The 20,966-nt window shown below is 37.3% G+C and overlaps 1 protein-coding gene across 16 annotated transcripts in view; it reads right to left on the reverse strand.

The window, feature by feature from the left end:
• The window catches only part of TNPO3 (transportin 3), an 88,499-nt gene that overhangs the window by 6,022 nt on the left and 61,511 nt on the right, over positions 1-20,966 (reverse strand). For all 16 annotated transcript variants that reach the window (XM_023639653.2, XM_023639656.2, XM_070265809.1 and 13 more), the window contains 10 exons: positions 19,988-20,179; positions 17,688-17,779; positions 16,766-16,842; positions 15,237-15,297; positions 14,010-14,150; positions 11,321-11,437; positions 10,321-10,415; positions 8,815-8,971; positions 7,237-7,404; positions 3,865-3,977 (listed from right to left, as the gene is read on the reverse strand). In XM_023639653.2, coding sequence (XP_023495421.1) covers positions 3,865-3,977; positions 7,237-7,404; positions 8,815-8,971; positions 10,321-10,415; positions 11,321-11,437; positions 14,010-14,150; positions 15,237-15,297; positions 16,766-16,842; positions 17,688-17,779; positions 19,988-20,179 — 1,213 coding nt within the window. The remainder of the gene's footprint in view (positions 1-3,864; positions 3,978-7,236; positions 7,405-8,814; positions 8,972-10,320; positions 10,416-11,320; positions 11,438-14,009; positions 14,151-15,236; positions 15,298-16,765; positions 16,843-17,687; positions 17,780-19,987; positions 20,180-20,966) is intronic.

A 20,966-nucleotide genomic window follows, 5' to 3' on the forward strand; every position in this document is an offset into this window, starting at 1 on the left:
GACTTTTAGTTCAGATTTACTCTATTCTACCTGTCATATATCAGCCTGGATGAGGGAATATGGGCTTGTTGGAGACTTATTCCAGAATGTGTGGGTGGTTGCCTTAGAGCTGGCAGGAGACACGCTCCAGCTAGTTTTGCAAGTACATAATGACATTCTGACAGGTTCTTTTCCAACGAGAAAGTTAACATTCACTGATCACCTACTACGTGCCAGATCTTTAGATTTCCACATGGTATCTCATAATAACCCTGAGATAGGTATTATTAACCCTATTTTACAGATGAATAAGCTGAAGTTCAAAGTAACAGTCAGTGAGAGGCAAGATTCAAACCAACATCCTTGACTCTAAGCCCAGTCCTTTGAGGGTTCTCCCTAGCTGCCCATTTTCTCTAAGGAAATTACAGCCAATATGATCCTGCGCTACTACTGACCAACCACTAGATGGAAGAGAGCAAAACAGAAGCAGAGAGAAGTAACTGTTACAATTCTTTCCCCTGAGAGAGCTTGTAGGCGGAACACTACTTCTACTGGGAAGATTCATAGCAAAAAGAAATAATTTTGTAAGGTCATCCCAGTCAATATATGCCTACCTGGTAGAAGGGAAATCCCCTCTTCCAGCAAAACGTGTTACAAAGCCAGTCATATGCTATTCTTCAGTCATGCATGTCACTTGATCTACAGCCAAAAGTCAATTACTTCTGGGGCATGAAGTTAAAGCCACTTAGTAAGCTACAAAAGAACAGCACTCAAAGGTTTGGGAATTTAACATTAACAAAATTATTACAGATACTCCAAGAGATGAGAAAGTAAATCATTTTGGAAGGTGACATTAAGAAATCAATTTTCAGAGAAGATGATTAGCTCTTGTACCATTGCCTAAAATTTAATTTCTCTCCCTTTTAAAAACTAGGTCTGGTTTTAATTATAAAAGTATACCACATGCTCATGAAAAAAATGCAAATAGTACAGAAGGTTATGAAATGAAAAGTTAAAGTCTCCCTCTCCTCCCATCCTGGTCCTAGTTGTATACCTTTCTAGAAATTTACTATGCATAAAGTAGCCTGTATATATACAGCATATATAATGAAACAGCTTTTAAAAGTGCAAGTTGGTTCTTTTACAATAGCATCAAAAAGAATAAAATATTTAAACTACAAAACATTGCTAAAAGAAATTAAAGACACCAACAAATGGAAAGACATCTCATGCTGATGGGGTGGAAGACTTCATACTAAGATGTCAGTACTATCCACAGTGACCCACAGAGTCAGTGCAGTCCTGATCAAAAGTCCCAAAGACATTTTTTGTGGAAAAAGAAAAATCTATCCTAAAATTCATATAGAATCTCAAGGGACCTCAAATAGCCAAAATAACCTTGAAAAAGAACAAAGTTGGAGGTCTCACCACTTCCCAACTTCAAAACTTATTACAAAGCCATAGTAATCAAAACAATATGGTACTGACATAAAGACTGACACACAGACCAACGGAATAGAGAGCTCAGAAACAAATCCCTTGTATACATATGGTCAAATGATTTTCAGTAAGGGTGTCAAGACCATTCAACAGGGAAAAGGACAGTGCTGGGAAAATTGGATATCCACATGCAAAAGAATGAATTTAGACCCTTAACATACACCATATACAAAAATAACTCAAAATGGATCAAAGACCTAAACGTAAAACCTAAAACTATAACACTCTTAGAAGAAACCAGGAGAAAAGCTTCACGATATTAGAATAGGTAATGATTTCTTGGATATGACACCAAAAGCACGGGCAACAAAAGTACAAACAGATATGGAGAAATTAGAATCCTATGTTGGTGGGAAGGTAAAATGGTACAGTTGCTATGGAAAACAGTATGGAGGTTCCTCAAAAAATTAAACATAGAATTGCCAGCAATGCTACTTCCGGGTATATATCCAAAAGAACTGAAAGCAGGGTCTTGAAGAGATATTTGTACACTCATGTTCACAGCAGCATGAGTCACAATAGCCAGGAAGTGGAAGCAACCCAAATGTCCATCAACAGATGAGTAGATAAATAAAAGATGGTATATATATACGATGGAATTCAGCCTTAAAAAGGAAGACAATTCTGGTACATGCTACAACATGGATGAACCTTAAGGACATTATGCTAAGCAAGTCACAAAAGAACAAATATAGTATGATTTCACTTATGTGAGGTATCCAGAGTAGTCAAACTCATAGAAAGTAGAATGATAGTGGCCAGGATCTAGAGGGTAGGGGAATGGGGAGTTGTTTAATACTATAGTTTCAGTTTTGCAAGATGAAAAAGGATCTGGAGATTGCGTGACAATGTTAACGCACTTAGCACTACTGAATAGTACACCTAAAAATGGTGAAGACAATAATTTTGTGTGTTATTTATCACAATTAAAAATAAAAGAGAGCCAGCCCTGATGGCCTAGTGGTTAAAGTTCAGCATGCTCTGCTTTGGCAGGCTGGGTTCAATTCCCAGGCACGGAACCACACCACTCGTCTGTCAGTAGCCATGCTGTGGCGATGGCTCACATACAAGAAATAGAAGGATTTACAACTACAACTATGAACTGGGGCTTTGGGGAGGGGGAAAAAGAGAAAGATTGGCAACAGATGTTAGCTCAGGGAGAATCTTTCCCAGCAAAAAATAAAAAATAAAAAAAATTTAAGTGCAAGTTGGGTTATAAGATACTGTTATTTTTACTTTTATAATATCTTATATATTTTTCTATACCATCACATGCACCTTTTTCCTTCTTCTTTTTTAGTGGATATTTACTAGTATAGACATAATTATTTAACTATTCTCTACTGATGGACAATTATAATATTTCCAGTTTTTTCACTATTACCAACCTTGCTGCAACACTCATAAATCGTTCGACAACTGCATGAATATAATAAGCCATTGCCTAAAATTTAGTCAAAATTCTAAAGACTCTAGATGTAAAAAGGAATATCAGGGAAAGGTAACATCCAGTTACAAAATCCAATTTAAGCTGCTGTTGTTAATACTATCAAGGACCATAAAAGTCTTATAACCTTTGATCCAGTGACTGCATTTTAAGGAAAATAGTCAAGAGAAGGGAAAGGCTGGACTTTTAATATTATCTGTAATACTGAAAAAATGAATATAATCTAAATGTCTGCTAACAGAGGCACTATAAGAAAATCAAGCAACATTTTTATAGCTATAAAATAGTAATTAGGAAGACTATTTAGCTATATTTAAAATGTTTCTTATGTTCACAGTAAAAAAACCACTCATGTACACTTAACCTTCTAACTAAGCTGTAAGCAACTGGCTCAATGGACCTAATGCATCCCAGAGAGGTTTTTGATTTGGGCTGCATGAAATTAGAATGAGTATCTTTATGCATAGCAAAAATTTTTCAATTCACTGTAGTCTATATTACTCTATAACATTTTACAACCAATGTTTCACCTATTCAGGCACCTGCATTCTTGACCTCTGAATATGGATGGGAACTGAGGACTTCAAAAAGATAAAGACAGATCTCCTGAAGGGTAGTGGGTTGCTCAGTGCACTTCTCTTGTGGAAGAAATAATACTTCCACTTACCCATTAAGATCTTATACTAGTTAATACTATGTACAATAAAACTGACGCACACATATATAGCATAGCAACATGTTCCCCCAGATTGGTTTCCAATGCCAATTTGTACAACTCAAGGCTAAACAGACGCTACATTGCAAATTTACAAAGGCACACAAGAAACGTACTCCTGGGTAGATCTGTAACTAAGACGACATAAGAAACAAAGCTATATTTTTTCTATACACCCCAGTTGCTATTCACACTCCTTTAAAAAAACCCCAGCATCACTCACCTAGTGACTTGTTTGTGGAAGTCTGTAAGTTGTTTGTGTGTCACTGTGACGGCTCCCACGGTTGTCTCCTTTGGCAAACCTTTCAAAGAATTCTCTAACCAGCGACAAAAAGTCTGTACAGAGAAGAAGAGAGTAAGAGTTTTAGACAGGGCTTACTCAAATGGGACTCTACAGGTAATAACAAAACCCACAAGGTTTTCCATAGTAGCATTAGCTTTCCCAAACTTGGAAGCAAGTAAAGGAATGAACAAAAGTACTATCTTTAGGCCTTCTAACCTTCTGGGGATTGGAATAGTCTACAAAGGCATGCCGAGACTTCCCCTCAAAGGGGCAGCAGTCATCATTTCAGACAGAGCCCTTCTACCATGAAAGTGATGTCTCTTCTGGATGAGGATATTGTTCTGTTCCTGTCATTAAACTTATGTAATATTTTAAAAATTAAACAGCTTCCAGAAAACTCTTGAGTGGAAAGATTGAAGGCAATCCAAAGCAAAGGTTCAGGTACCAGAAAGAGCAGGGACAAAAAGTATAGCAAGTAAACATGTCAAAAAGTATATATGTAATACGAATCCAGAATCTTAAGGATTTTAAGGTCATCTCTCTCAGCAGAAGTCACATCCAGTCAGTTCCTTTGTGATAGCTGCCTGTTGTTTAGGTTAGAAAATTCTTTTGCTGCTTACTCTTGTTGCTATTTAAGAGAATTTGTTTACATCCGAGCATAGTCTCTTTATACCTTTCATACACACAAAACCTGTTGCCCCCACCCCCTCTTACTTCCTCTTCCTCTTCAAACTAAAAATCAAAATTCCAGAGACTTCCTCTGAGTTCTCTTCAATTGAATTGTTCTTTGAGTCAGCTCTGATTTTTCTTCATGCCTTTCTTAAATAGGATATTTTTCAGCTGTAAAACAACTTTTTCATACCTAAATTTTTTACATTATGTATTTTCCCATTATGTTAATTTATGATCATAATAGACCAGAGCAAAAGTAAATATTCCACTATAATTGCTTAAAAATGTTAATTCTGCAAATGTTACCCCCAAAGAATACAGCACTCCACTCAACACAAAAACCAGCAGGGGCAAAAGATTCAGAAAGAACCCTTAATTGACAAAGTTTTGGCATCCAAAAATGGCCCATGAGGTAACTATAGTATCCCCCAAAACAAAAACAATAAGAAACTAAACTAAAAGGCAGAAACTAATTACCTAGCACATAGTGATCCTTACCTTCCAGTAAAGGTATCTATGAAATTTGGTTGAAAACACTGAATAAATTTGCTACAGATAGGTATCCAACAAAGGGAGGAAACAGAGGAAAGGGTTTTAATTGTTTTACTCAAGTAAAGAGACAAAGCTGCTATGTCATCTTCTGTTGAAGGATTTGTGTGTTGAACTTTGAAAACACTATGATTAAGGAAGTGCTCAAGAGGGGCCGGCCCCATGGCCGAGTGGTTAAGTTCGCGTGTTCTGCTTCGGCGGCCCAGGGTTTCGCCAGTTCAAGTCCTGGGCGCGAACATGGCACCGCTCATCAAGCCATGCTGAGGCGGCATCCCACATGCCACAACTACAATGATCCACAACTGAAAATACACAACTATGTACTGGGGGGCTTTGGGAGAAAAAGGAAAAATAAAAAAAAAAAATCTTAAAAAAAAAAAACAAAGTGCTCAAGAATGTGAATTTTCTTTGGACTTATATTCTCACATACAATCTCAATTGGTTTACAGGATATAGACAACCCAAATTTAGGTAAGAGTTCCTTTACAAAAACTCAGTTGTAAGTTGATGTTTATAGAAAACAATCACTTTAAATTACTTGGCAGTGGATATATAGTAAACTCCTAAGAGCACATGGCTACCTGGTTTCTGTTCCTATCCAAACTTGCAGTTTTCATTTTCTTCCTCTGTTAGCACTTAACCGTATGTTGACAAATCAAGAATGCTTTTGTAAAGTTAAATTTACCTAATAAGTCTTTTATTATCTGGGAGCCAAGTGCATTTGTACAAAAGGGAAAGAGTACAGAAATTTTACTTCTCGTTTCAAGAACTTTTGGAATAAACTTGTTGGTCCCCAGGGGCTCAGAGTACTTTCTTTAGGAAAACACAAAAATACTACACTATTAGATTGAAATGGAACACACGTACTGAACAACCAGCAATGGGACCTAGGCACTATTCATTCCTGAAGCAACGTGAGCTTATATGGAAGAAATATAGAGCTATCTGATGAAACTGTAAGTTACACAGGAGCCTCACAGAGCTTGATAAGTAAGAATTAAAGTTCATGTGGCTGTTTCTGAAGTATAAGCCTAAAGAAAATGTTAGAAATCTATCAAGCATCTGCCCTACATGTGATCATTTTTCATCTGTCTGAGCCAAAGATCCAGTAAAGCATATGCCCACTAAGACAATATACATTAATCACTGAATTTTTGAGATAAACTCAAATCCAAAACTAGGCAGAACTTTTAGCTCATTAATATTACAGTCTAATGGTAACAGTGTACTCTCACTTGTGAAACTACTGAAATTGAGGCTAAGAACTGCCATCAATGATATAAAGCAGGAGGCAACAGGAAAATGTACATGGACTTAAAAGTTATAAGATACTTATGTGTCTGGATTTCTCTGTGGTTCTAGAAGATAGCTCACTTTAACTAGGTCCAACTGTGCACTTTTCTGAACTGCTTTTATATTAATATTAAAAATTATAAATCCTATTTTTAAAACAATTTACAGGCTATATTATACCTTACCACTTTGCTCCAAAGTTTCATGCAGAACACGTAACCTGATTTATGATCATGTGGCCCAGTACTGAATTACTTGGACACTAAGGATAGACTAAAAAAATTTCCATGCTCAAGTGATAAAGGACCTGGATCAAGAACTACAATAGGATGCAAATAAACCCAAACGGGAAACAAATCCAAGTATATCTTACGGGCTAGTTTTATACTTATATGCCTCCCAAAGCTCTGGCTAGATTTATTATCAAGGTACCAAACAGTACTATCTAAGGAGCTTGAAGTGCATGAACACTTCTTGAATAACCTGTAACTATATAACTGATATATGGGCATAAGTGAACAAATTTCTCACTGACCAGCCACACAGCTGAATTCAGTATTTAGTATTCACTTCTGGTAATAAATAAACCCTACTACAGTGACACAAACATGCTTTCAAGCACCCAATAATAAATTACTGGTTTTTAATAGGCCCCTTCATCTAACACTCAAACTTATTAGCAATATGCCTAAATTAGGTTCCAAGAACACAAAAAAAGGCTGGTTTCCAAGTCCTAGTCGGCCTCAAGACCCAAAGTTTAGGACCATGAGAATGGGTTCCTTAAGAAAATAATCTTACCGGTCTGTCAACCTGCATAATCTCCCAGAGCACTTCGGCCACATCTGGTAGGGTATAAGGGGGGAGACAGAAGCAGCATGTGTGGAGCAGCTGGCTTACGAGTTGCTGTCCAAGCTGGTTCATCACCTGTCCAATCAGTTCTTTCCGTAATTCAAAGTCTTCTTCGTGCTATAAAAAACAAGAGCAAGAGATAAGTTCTTAATTTCAACTTTCCAAAGACCAAGTACTCTTTCCTCTTTAGTCTAGCAATTTCTTTTTCCCAGGGAAGAAGTATATCTAACAGCTGGATTCACAAAGTGCACTAAATATTTTGTCGTTAGGAAGAAAATACTGAGTTAGCATCAAGAAAATGGGCATGGGTTTCAGCTGAGATTAACCTTAATCCTTAGATTCTTCATGAATAGAGGGCAGAAGAGAACAATGGTTTGGAGCTGGCACTGTGGCCGAATGGTTAAGTTTGTGCACTCGGGTTCGGTGGCCCAGGGTTTCTCTAGTTCAGATCCTGGGCGCAGACATGGCACTGCTCATCAGGCCACGCTGAGGCGGCGTCCCACATGGAACAACCAGAGGCACTTACAACTAGAATATACAACTATATAGCGGGGGGCTTTGGGGAGAAGAAGGAAAAAAAAAAGAAGAAGATTGGCAACAGATGTTAGCTCAGGGCCAATCTCAAAAAAAAGAAGAGAAACAATGGTTAAAGAATAAGGGTATCAATTTTCTTAACCTTTTTTTGTTTCTGTGAAAAATAATTTAAAATGTCCCTATTTCCTTTTTTAAAACCAACTGAAAAAGAATTGAAGACTTCTATCAGATATCTAATCTTTTCATCAAAAGATTAAAAGATTTCTTATAGTTTTTGAATACACATAATTTCGAATATCTTGAAACAATAACTTTTTTTAATCTGCTTTTCACTTCTAGTTATTTTTTTCTCTTTTACCACCAAACTTCCTAAATAATTAGCATATTCACATACTTGCTTACTTCTTCACTGCTCTCCCTTACCTTTACATCTAGCCAAATCTACCTTTGAAAATTTTGTGAACCACTTCACTACTCCAGCCAAACATGTCTCTTAACTGTCTACTAACATGGTTAGTGTTATGCCTGTCTTTCTCTGATCATGATTTATACCCAATTTAGACTATCCTCCCCTCTCCAATCCATCCAAACTCTACCTATATCTATGGCTTTATTGAGGTCCCTCCTCTTTCAGAAAGTTATCCCAACCTATTTCTTTCCAAAGAGCTTTCTCTCTCATAGCAATCATTACTTTTATCACTCATCTGACAATCAAATACTGACTTCTTGTTGTTATTTAACAACTCTCTATACCTGTTTATCTCTTCAACTAGACACCAAATGGAAGAGACAATTTTAGACTGTTTCACACAGCTTACAGCACTTAGGTTGATCTTAAATCTAACAGTTGATATTTTGGTCAGAGAATGATCCTCTATGGTATATGCCTATCAATAAAGATAAAATAAGGAGACACTGGTTTTCCCCTAAAGAATGAGGGAGATGAGAAGACAATGAGCTGCAAAGCAGAAAAGTTACAATGTTTATACTTACATCATTGGCTACCCCTGTGTGGATGAGGTCTCGTAGGAACCTCATGACACTACAATTGGCATCCCGGTGGTCCAGGGTAGTAGAGGCAATAGCCCACTGTAAGATAGGAATGACCACTTGGCTCCTCAACAAGGTAACAGGGCTACGCTGAATAAACCTAGTGTGGAAAGACAGACTGGGTGTAAACGACAGAATTAGGCTATAAAAGCAGCCACGGTAACAGTTAAAACTATGGAGACAGTAAAAAGGCCAGTGATTGGTAGGGGTTAGGTGGGGACAGAGGGATGCATGGATGGAGCACAGGGGATTTTTAGGGCAGTAAAACTATTCTGTATGATACTATAGTGCTGGATTTATGTTATTATACATTTGTCTAAACTCACAAAAGGTACACCACCAAGAGTGAATCCTAATATAAACTATGGACTCCAGGTGATAATGATGTGTCAATGTAGGTTCTTCAATTCTAACAAATGGACCACTCTGGCAGGGGACGTTGATAGTGAGGGAGGCTGTGGAAAGGGGTGTGGGGAGGGGGGCAGGGGGTATATGCAAACTCTCTACACTTTCCACTCAATTTTCTATAAGGTTTCTCAGATCCTTTAATGTACATGGAGAATCTTCTAGAAAAAGATACAATATTTTTCCTAATTTATTTCACCAAGTAACCATGTGTGCAAAGAGCATCTCTAGGGATTAATTTTTCAAGTAACACACCCTGGGAAAACAGGTTGACAGCTCACCGAATCATTCTCTCACATCAAGTCAAATAAAAGGTTTTCTCTAACTTGTCTAAAAACTAACAAAAAAGTGTTCAATATTCAATCTGAGATGAAATAATCATGTCAATACCACTTTACATTTGTAAATGATAAAACATATATATTACTTATATAATTATATAACCTAATAATGGTTTACTTTTTAAAAATGCTTTTATGTTCACTAACTGATTTGGGACTAAGAAGGAATTCAAAAGGTAGGCAATAATGTCAGTGTTACTGGTCAAGGGAATTTAAGCAATAAGTGGGGTGGCAGGCTAGGGCTAGAGCTGGAAAGTACAGTACAGATATCTTCTAAGGAACCTTAAAATCCTAAGAATTTTTTATTCTGAGATATGATTATATCTAAAGGATGCTAAGCTTCTCAAGGAAAAAGCTGAAGTGAAGCATGACATCATAGAAGCATAAAAAGTTGAAACTACAAGGGATTCTAGAGATTATCTAGTCAAATGTTTTTACCAAGCTTGTTTATTGTCTTGTGCATGTTCCCTCCTTCATGATAGGAACTCAGCTACTTTCACCTGCTCCCTTCCAACTCCTCTTCCTTACTTATGGGGATATTCTGGTTCACAATTTAACTTTTAACTTTGGGTTATGAATCATTAATCTACCTACTCCACTTACCTCATTTTATAGAGAATGAAACAGTAAAGTGTTAGGTGACAAGACTAAGCAGCGATGGGGATGAGCAATAAAAGAAAGGGTTGCTCTTCAGAGGACTGACCTGGTGGCTAGCCTGAACAGGTCATCCACGGTGTCAGGGTGATTCTGAAGCCCATTCTGCTGTTCTAGGAGCTGAAACGTAGGGATGCACAGTGCCTAAAACAGAAATGATTTTAAAATAAATGCTTGTCTACAAATGCCACAGCATTCAGACTTGCTAAATATCACAACATACACAATGGGAACAGATGGGAAGCACAGATGGGAAAAGAGAAAGACTGTGATTCAGAAGCAGATCAAGAAGAGGAAGACAGAAATCATTCTCAGTTGACAGTTTTCACATATGAAGTCCACATTACAAAAAGTGTTGAGGGTATAGCTTTTAGTTGATGAAACTGGATAGACGTCATCTCAAAGTTTTAGAAGTTTCTGAAAGTAAAGACTGTGCTTATGTACTAGATATGGTACAATCCACTAAGGGAGTAGATGAAATTTTGATAATAATAATAATGAAATGTCAATTTTAAAGGAAAAGACATCTTGGGAAAAGGAGCATCATAATTTAACTCCCTAATATATTTTCCCCTCTGTGACCAGGAGGGGGAAAAAGGTAGTATATCAGGAGCTTTTCCAATATCTACTATTTACCTTAAGACCATGCCTGCTAAGTATATTAGTTTATTGGCTGTTCCAGGCAAGAAATTAAAAACAGAATCATTCTTAAGCTTAGAGATGCTTTATTTGAAATCCATTTGCCCACCTCCCCACTCCCCCAAAAAACTATCATCTCTGGAAACCATACATTAGGCAATAATATCTATAATGACCATTACATTTGTGTGGTCAGTCTCTCTCTCATTCTCCCAAGCAGACCTGTCTAGAGAACAACCAGGAAGTTTCTATCTCCATTTTTAGGAAATCAACACGTGCGGGGGTGGGGGAAAGGAGGGAGGATCACGACACATAAGGAAGCTACAGATTTAAAGACATAGTGAAGAACATGCTGCCAGGCTTTAGACCCTACAAGCCTGATGCATCTATACTCCCCAAAGAAAACACACCTGGAGCATGTCTAGTAGTCCCTGCCGACAGCCCTCTTCCATGCCATACTCATCCACAAGGATACTGCCAAGGTACAGGAAACAGGAATGCTGATGTATATGGTACACGTTCACCATCTGCAAAGGGAAAAATCAGTTAGCTCAATTCTTCTCTTTTTTTAAACATTTTATTTTTTTATTTTTCCTCTTCTCCCCAAAGCCCCCCAGGACATAATTGTAAATTTTTTAGTTGTGGGTCCTTCTAGTTGTGGCATATGGGACATCGCCTCAGCATGGCTTGATGAGCGGTGCTAGATCCACGCCCAGGATCTGAACTGGTGAAACCCCAGGCCACCGAAGCAGAGTGCATGAGCCCAATCACTTGGCCAAGGGGCTGGCCCCTAGTTCAGTTCTTTAACCTCAAAAAGTATCAACTTAGGAAGCTGTCTAGAGGAGGAAATTCAGAGATAGACTGGTTTCTTCTCTTTAAGACAACATAGTAAAGCTTTTGGGCAACATTTTTTGAAATATAGGGCTCAATTCCCCTATAATTTTCAAGTACTCTATTTAGATTTCTTTCAAGTTTTTGACCTTTTATCTTCCAAAAACAATGTTCTAAGAGAGTTGTATAATACTCCAAGTTGGAAGCCATTAAAGAGCTATTATCATCCAAGGCTTGTGTAATATTTGCAAACCCTAGCACAGTATACTTAAAATTCTCCAACACCTAAAGGTTGCTCTTATTTGTATTAAAGATAACTTTTTTTTAATAGCATATATGGCCATAGCAGGGACAAAAATATCAAATGTCCTCATCTCAGAGAAGATTGCAAAAGTAACTGTTTAAATTTTGAGTTGATCCTAAACCCCACTAATCTTTTAAGTAAAAAAACAGTATTTCTGATCAAGATATCTGAATCACAAAAGACTAAAAATTTTAACATAATACATATATTTAAATTAAACCATTTGCTCAGGATTTTTACTGTAATGTCCTCCAAAAATTAAGAGGCGTCTATTTAAAATGCCATCACAACACACATGAATTGATCTTATCACATAAATTCAACTCTATGAGCTTAATGGGGGCTGAAGGATAGAGTGACTCTTATCAGCCTACACCATGGACTGAATATGAAATGGGAGCTACAAATCTGTTCAGTGTTGTATACTCAAAACTATATGTTCTACTTAATGAATGATTAATTCAGGGACTGGTAAACTTTTCCTTAAAGGGCCAGAGAGTAAAAATTTTAGGTTTTGCTGACCATACGATATTATTCAACTTTGCCACAGCAGCACAAAAATGACCAACAGATAATACTTAAATGAATAAGCATGGCTAGCTCTCAGTGCAATTTATTTATCAAAACAGGTGGCAGGCCTATTGGCTATAGTTGCTGACTTTTGATTTATGAGATTTTTAAAAGTAATTTTCATTTTAGTCACATGTACTGACTTTAGAACACACTTCCTAAAGTGTGCCACCCTACTCTATTAGGTTAGTCATATACTTAATTAGCAGGAATTAAAAAAATAGTATCAAAGTCATGAGGGTATCCTCTAACAGCAAAGGGGCATTAAGTTAAGTTATAAGGGACCTAGAACATATTGCACTGAAGGGGACACTTGACCAGAGGTAGACACAGCCTAAATGCAGACATAAACTGTTGTACTCAGGGGATAGTAAAAGTAGAAAATCACTAAAAATTAAAATTCTGTTAAAAGATTTACCTACGCAACTTTAATCAAATCTACGACTTAAGGAGGCAAGGTCACGCAAGTGCCAACAGACATTGCATTAGCATGACCCTGCCTGAGGGTGAGTGTTTCCTTAAGAGTGAGGTGCCCAGGGTACAGAATTTAAGTGGGTGCAGAATCACTGTGAGGACAGTATTTCCCTCTTTAAAATCTGCACCGTACGTAGGTGCCCTGCCCAGGTGGAGAAGGGCCACTTTAGGCTGGGTGGGTGTGGTCTAGCCTGAAGTCCTACAGTACTTTTCCTCCTAGTATGGGTGCAAAACGTAAGAAGGCACTTGCTCAAAGTCCTGCAAATGCAGGATCTGCATTTTCCCTCACCTCCCTCAGTTTTGGGCCAATGGCACCTCACTTGCCTTAATCTAGTTCTGGCCCTGCTGTAGGGTTAACATCAACACAAATTACTTGGTGAACTAAGTCACTAGTCATAGGCGTCTCATACAGAGTAGCTCTAGATGTGAATATGATCTTAGAAAACCTAATATAGTGAGTCACACCCTCATAATTACATATCAATCTCAGTGATTAAAAGAGTCAAATTTATTTCATGACAAATAAGAGACTTATGAGAAGGACTAACTATGGTCAAGATAGAAAAAAATCCCTTTGGGCCAAGAAATAGCCAAGGTTGACTTGCCACATTTTTTAAAAGGAAATTAATACAAAAGTGTTTAACATTGGGTATATAAGAGCTGAGCATTAAAGTCATTCTCTTTTCCTAATGTCACACTGCAATGTGTTGCTATTACACTATCACTATCCAGAACAGATTACAGGCTGTCTCCCTTATATACAACATACCCACTACAGGGACTACTTATCTCTTTCAAATATTTTTTAGTTTGTATTTAATGAATACAAAAGCATTTCATTTCATCAGCAGAGTTTTTGTTCTAAAGGCTCCATTTCAAATTCTGTACACTTTACATTTTCCCTCTCAGGGAGAACTTACCTGTGTGACTAGTGGTTGCAGCAAGGCTGCAGATCCTTTGCCTACACAGCGAACAGCAAAGCGGAGGCACCTGCAACAACGCTCTACAATCCGATTATCAGCCCGGTGCTTATTTAGAGTTTCAGATAAAACTGGCCATATCTGAGTCAAAAATGAAAGAACACAAAAAAGAAAATAATGAACAACTGAGAACTGAAAAAATGTTCCAAGCTGGTAAGATCTGATTTGACTTTAAATAATTTGGAAAAAGCTTTCTTTACAGGAACACACATGGCCTGATTCTGGCCAGTGGGTGTGTGTATATGCGCAGAGACTCAATACACTGTCCATCACTAAAACACAACCACTTCTTAAGAGCACAGTGACTCTGTAGAACAGCAAGAGGAGCACGTCTAACTTTACTAAAAGACAAAAGACACATTTTCTTAAACTTTGGACTTCCTAATTTAAGATGCAAAGAGCTAGCATGAGTTATAGAGGAAGAGATGCTTAAAGACTGTTCCAAGAAGCTGGAAGACCTTGAACAAAAGGACTAGAGTTAAGGAAATGACATTATTTGATACCTTTGAACACATAAGGATATTTGGTCTTCCTGCTGAAGTCTGAAAAGTACTTTTCAAAACATACCTTTTGATCCTCGCCTTACCCTCAGTGAAAAAAAGTATGAGGGAAGTATGTTATCAGTGGGGAAACTTAACTCATGCGGCTTAATTGGCTTTGTCAAAAAAAATTTTGCTAGGGACCAGCCTGGTGGTGCAGCAGTTAGGTTCACACGTTCCGCTTCAGCGGCCTGGAGTTCGCTCGTTCGGATCCCAGGTGCAGACCTATGCACCACTTATCAAGCCATGCTGTGGCAGGCGTCCCACATATAAAATAGAGGAAGACGGGTACAGATGTTAGCTCAGGGCCAATGTTCCTCAAAAAAAAAATTTTTGCTAGTATTGATCAAGCTCCCTACCAACTCTAGGATTCACAAAGTTATCTCTCTCTCTACTTCCTTGGCCTTTCAGTGCATTTCCCCACAGCCTATTTTTTTTTTAATCAAATCTAAAATCAAAAATATTTATTTGGATGGTTCTGTTCCTCTTTTCACTGATATTTAAACCATATCAACAAACTGAATCTTCCTATGAACCAAGAAGACAGTGCCTTCTCACATTAGTTACCCATAACCTTGTAAGGAAAAAGGAAGAAAGCCCTGTTCCACAGGCATCCATTAGCACTTACTTCCTGTATGACTTTTTGGCACGGATGAGTCTGTCCATTTTCCACAATGGGATTGGTGTGTCTAGAGAAAGACAATGGCCCAAAGTAGTGAAAGAAGAGCAATTTCACCAAGGACCCAGAGCACTGATCCCTGCTAGGTGACTTAGTATCATTCTCACCAAATAAAAATAACATTACTATCTGATTTTCTTTAAGACTCAATATCTTTTCATCCTACACTATTCAAACAAACACAAGTACATAGTTTAAATCATCCTATCATTTTCTGCCACCTTTAAGCCACTTTCAATAGAACATGTAAACTTGATTCCAACTCTGGGTACAGGGGCTGTGGGTGTGCGGCACTACAACTATCTTTTTTATATTTTTTCCTTTATAAACCTGAATATGTAGTCTCTTCCAAATTAATAAAAAATATACACAGGTTGCCTGAATCCACTACAAGAAACTAAGTACTGCTCCATTCCCAGCATTAAAAGGCACAGGCTTTAGGAACTCTAATCTACCAAAGATGCTTCTCATGGTTCTAGTCTGAATCCAACGATATACAATATGGGCCCACCTACAATATGTCAAATCCAACTATTTGTCTAGTTCTAGAATCCACTAATTTGAAGAAATGCAGAAAAAAGAAAAAAAACCTGTATGATTAACTACAAACCTCTTCAAAGGGAAGAAATTCTTCAATTTTAAAAAGCTCAACAGCAACTTAATAAAAATCTAATTTTCTTTAAATCAAGGCATTTCCAACTATTGCACATTTTCTTTCACTTATTATGAAATAAAGGTTATTATTAACAGATTCTCAGAGAGGCATGTAACAGGGCTCTCCTCATTATACAAGGAGAGCATTGCACCAATGAGAAAAAGATACCTGTTAACAAGAACTAATAAGCTAAAACAATGCCTCAGTTTTAACTTATTCCACCACAAGCTTTTATGCAACTATTACTCTGAGATTACGGTTATACCTATGGGTCTCATAAATTACAACTGCTTTTTTAATTAGGCTCTTCTTGACTTCAAAGGAGGATTAATTTCACCTGGTCACTGAAGAGGTTTTCATGTTTTTTTGCACCCAAACAGTATACAGCAATGGTTCTGAAAGTATGGTCCTTGGAATAGAAAGCAGCAGCATCAGCATCACCTGGGAACTTATTAAAAATGCAAATTCTTGGGTCCTACCCAAGATCCAATCAATCAGACACTTTGGGGATGGGATCCAGTAATCTGTGTTTTGATAAGCCCCACACGTGACTCTGATGCATGTTAAACTTTGAGAATCACTGATCTAGAAACCAGAAGAATTAATAACATTTTAAAGGGTCTTTTGATAAAGGTCTACCAAGAAGAAATTCTTAGAATTTGCTTTGCCCCAAAATTTCAGGTAGCAAGTTTAATTAGTCTCCTGAGAGAGGAAATTACAGGAAGTACTTGGAAGTCTGAGAAGAAACACTTGCTTACTTCAATACATAAGGGTCTCATGTGAGATTTTAACCCAAGGAGGCATATGGAGTTTCCTTTCTTACCTAAATATTACTGCAAGGCGATCTAAGAACACAGTGGGATCTGAGGACAGGCCATTGCTGGGCTCCTGAGATAACAGCTGAAGGGACAGAGACATTAATGTCCAGTTGTTACATATACACCCCTACAGCAAACACTGCGACACACATCCTTTATACATCAACCTCTGTCTCAATCTCAACTTATTTCCTTATAATAGATTCCTGAAAGTTATTCAAATGGTGCACACTTTTAAATTCTTGTTGTCAAATTACTTTCCTCCATCTTACTGTATCTTGGCCAAGACAGCATATTACTACATTTTACTACATGATCATTGTAGAGTAGAAAATAGCATCATTTAATTCTTTTCCTTTTACTTCTACTATGATTAAGATATTATATATTATAATATAGGTTATATAATAACATTATAATGTATTTTATATTTATATTTCACTTCATATTATAAAGCTTTAAAATTATTATAGCTTTATAATATATTTTAAGATAAGGCAAGGTGCCTCTTCCTTCCTAAAATTTCTTAGATACGTCCACAAGCATATCATTAGAGATGAACTTTGGAATCATTTTGCCAAGCTCTCCTATAATCCCACTGATGTGTTCACTGTTATTCCACTATAAATGTAGTATGTGAAGATCTAACATCTTTACAATATTCAAGGAAATACGGTAAGTTACAGTTTTGGTTGCTAACTTGAACAGTGTTTTTCCCAGTATATCTTTGAAACAGTATTACTGATAGAATGAAAATCGATTGATTTTGGAATACGTATTCGTGTATATAGCTACTTTGATAGACTTACTAATTTTAATAACTTTTCAGCTCATTCTCCTGGCTTTTCTAAGATCACCTGTAAATAAATAATTTTGTCTTTTCCTTTCTAAGATGTAAACATCTTGTATTTGTTTCACTGGACTCACCTTTTTCAATGCCATAACCTGAACAGAACATAGTTCACTAAGACATTCAGTAATTTTATCCAAAGGTAATCTGGCTAGAACAAGTGCTGTCCCTGAAAGACAAAGAAAGATACAAATGAAGAAAATAAAAGCTGAAGTGAGGTAATTCAGCTACTAGAAAAGGCTGACTGGTACCATTTTTTTAAAAAAGATCAGCACTGTTTTTTAAATTACAATATGTTTTGCTATTTATGGTTGATTTTTCTTTATTTGGCTTACAAGACAATACCGGCTTTCACAATGACATTTACAACTGAAGTTAATATTAGATTATTTCTCCTCAGCAGCCTACAGGTTTAACGATATTTAAATACACCTCCCGTTCCAATTCTTCAAAGACTTTTAAAATCTCTTTCACAAAGCCAATGCCAAAGCTGTTTTCATGTACTGTAGTAGAATGGTTTTCAGCCTTCCCAGAGATTCTGATTGAGTGAGTCAAGGAGAACCTTTATTTTTGATAAGTATTGTAGGCAATTCTTATCATCAGAGAAGTCCGAGGAATATGGAGAAAATTTTTTTGGAAGAAAGGGCCGACATTAGATATTTAATTCTAGTTCTACCATAACAGAATCTGTGAGCTAGGTAAGGCATCCTCTCTGGGTATCAGTTTCTTTATCTGTAAAATGAGTGCTTTGAACAGAAAGGAAATAGTTGAGTTTGCCTTTCTTTTTTAAATAGTTGTGAAAACCTCCGTACTCCCTGCCCCGACCCAATAAAATCTTCACTTGGAACTCCAATAAAATAGGTTTTGTTTTTGTTTTTTTTAAAAGAGGTAGTTAGGTTAAAGTGGGGACAGAAGGCCCAGAACCTTCCTATTCAGTCTCCATCTTGTCACAATCCCCCACTAACTACTGAAGCATCTCCCTCAAAGCCAAAGGATTACATATTAGACTAGGTCCCCTGTAGATCAAAAATCCCTTGACTATGATTTTTCTCATCTCCTGAAATTTCATTCAACAGAAATCAATCCATAAATTTCCAAATTTGAATAAAAAACAATGATTTTTTCTGACAGTCTACAAGTCACAGATGAGTTAGAGTTTTATTTAAAACAAGGGGGAAAAATCTAACTTAAATATGATTTTTTCTTTTAGTTCATTCCTACAGAAAAGAATGGTACTAAAAAAAGTTTTCAGTCTAGAAAATACCGCTGTTAACTGGCATGCCACATTCTATTACAGGATAGAAGTAACTTCAGCAAAAAGGTTAAATTTCACTAGAAAATGACAAGATGGCAGCAGTAACCACTAGCAGTAGTTAAGAAGACTATTTGACTCTGACTTAATGCCTATTGTCTACGCCTACGAAGGGAAAGAACAAAAATTCATGCAACAAAAAGAAAATCTGTCTTTGAAAATGCAGTTACGCTGGCTGGTAAGGAACCTGGTGGTAGAAGTGAGAAAGAACATAGTTAGTTCATACATCTGGGTCATCCAATCTTGCCAAGGCTAACTATTGGGCACTCACAGAGGCTTAAAATATGCTGCACAGGTCATATTATCCAGTCTTTTATTTGATATACCCTAATCGCCTCTAAATTACCAGCTGTGAAGATTTCACTACCTCACAGGACACCCCAATCTGTTTTTATGAAGTTTGGTTAGAAAGCATTTTCTTTCTAGGAGCCAGTAAATTGTAAAGAGTCGATTATTCATAAAATAAATCTGCTCCCTCTTTTATAAGATAATCTTTCAAATATTTAAAAACAGCCATCATATTTAAAGTCTCATCTAAGTCTTTTTTCCTAGCCATAATATCTCTAAGTTCTTCTGTTACTCCGAGATTCCTCACCACTCTGGCTGGCTGCCTTTGGATAGGCAATCACTCAGTGTAGGCTGATCAGCAATGGTTAAAGACCACTAAGAGACCAACACTCTTGGCTTCTACTTATAGGACTGATCCAGGCACACTACCTTTACATTTCAGCTTATTTCTTTGGTATGGGAATGCTTATTTGGTCTCCTTTTTTATTCTTCTCTTAACACAGAAAAGAATTATGTTTAGTTTGAATGTGTTGTCTCCACCCAAAATCTAGGTCTGCGCTACATACCATAAGCAGTTTGAATTAGTTATACAGCCTTAAAATATTCTAAGAAAAGAATGCATGTACACATAAGCAACACCCTATCCCCTGAGTGGAAAAGCCACCTTTCCCGTCACTAAGCAAACTGAAACTGGAAAACCAGGACATGACTGATGTAAGATAACCCCCAGAAGCAGCTTAGAGGAGACTGTTGCTGGTTAACATCTTAAGTAAATACCTTTTAGCAAGCCCACAGCAGCTTCTGGAGACAACATGAAGGAATCAAGGGAACGGGCAATCTCCAGGAGTCCATTAAAGTGCTGAGCCATGTGGTCTCGGCAGACAGAGCAAATGTTGTGAATGGCTTTGGCTGCAGCAGAAGCCAGAGGCTTTTCACACAGGCCTTTCATCAAATAGCCCAACACAGGGTCTAAGGAGAAACACCATACAGTAGAGATCACACATAAGAAACTCAAGGAAAACTTCTAGTTTGTTTTTGCTTTTTTTTTTAAAGCAAAAGAATCATATGAAATGTATTCAAACCCCAATATATAAAACATACAAAAGTGGGGTTGACCTCACTGTCATAGTGTCAGGGAGCCCTGAGTCCTATCTATCCATCTTCCATTTCTTCCCTCATGGCAGTCAACTGATGCTTGCTGCTAGGGTTTCACAGAGTAGTTTGAAAACGGCTGTGAATATGACCATCCAAGTATCAACAATAAGGTAATGTAAGAAAAATGAAAAGCTCAGAGAGTTACCATTATACTCAGAGATGAATCACCTAGTAAAAACAGCCTACACTAATCAGGACAATGACAGCTAGCTAAAGCTGACACTTTTATACTTGCTTCTTTATAGTTACAAAAGATCTTAAAAACATGCAGGTGGATCTTTAGCATTTCTAGAAGAATTATGTTTTACTTTTTAGCAAATTTAAGTGTTCCAAGAAAACTGATCATAAAGGTGAATTTCTTTTTTTTTTTTTTTTTTTTTTTTGAGGAAGATTAGCCCTCAGCTAACTACTGCCAGTCCTCCTCGTTTTGCTGAGGAAGCCTGGCCCTGAGCTAACATCTGTGCCCATCTTCCTCTACTTTATATGTGGGATGCCTATCACAGCATGGCGTGCCAAGCGGTGCCATGTCCACACCCGCGATCCGAACCAGCGAACCCCGGGCCGCCGAGAAGCGGAACGTGCAAACTTCACTGCTGCGCCA

This window comes from Equus caballus, chromosome 4 (assembly GCF_041296265.1).
Source record: "Equus caballus isolate H_3958 breed thoroughbred chromosome 4, TB-T2T, whole genome shotgun sequence".
Lineage (NCBI taxonomy): Eukaryota > Metazoa > Chordata > Mammalia > Perissodactyla > Equidae > Equus > Equus caballus.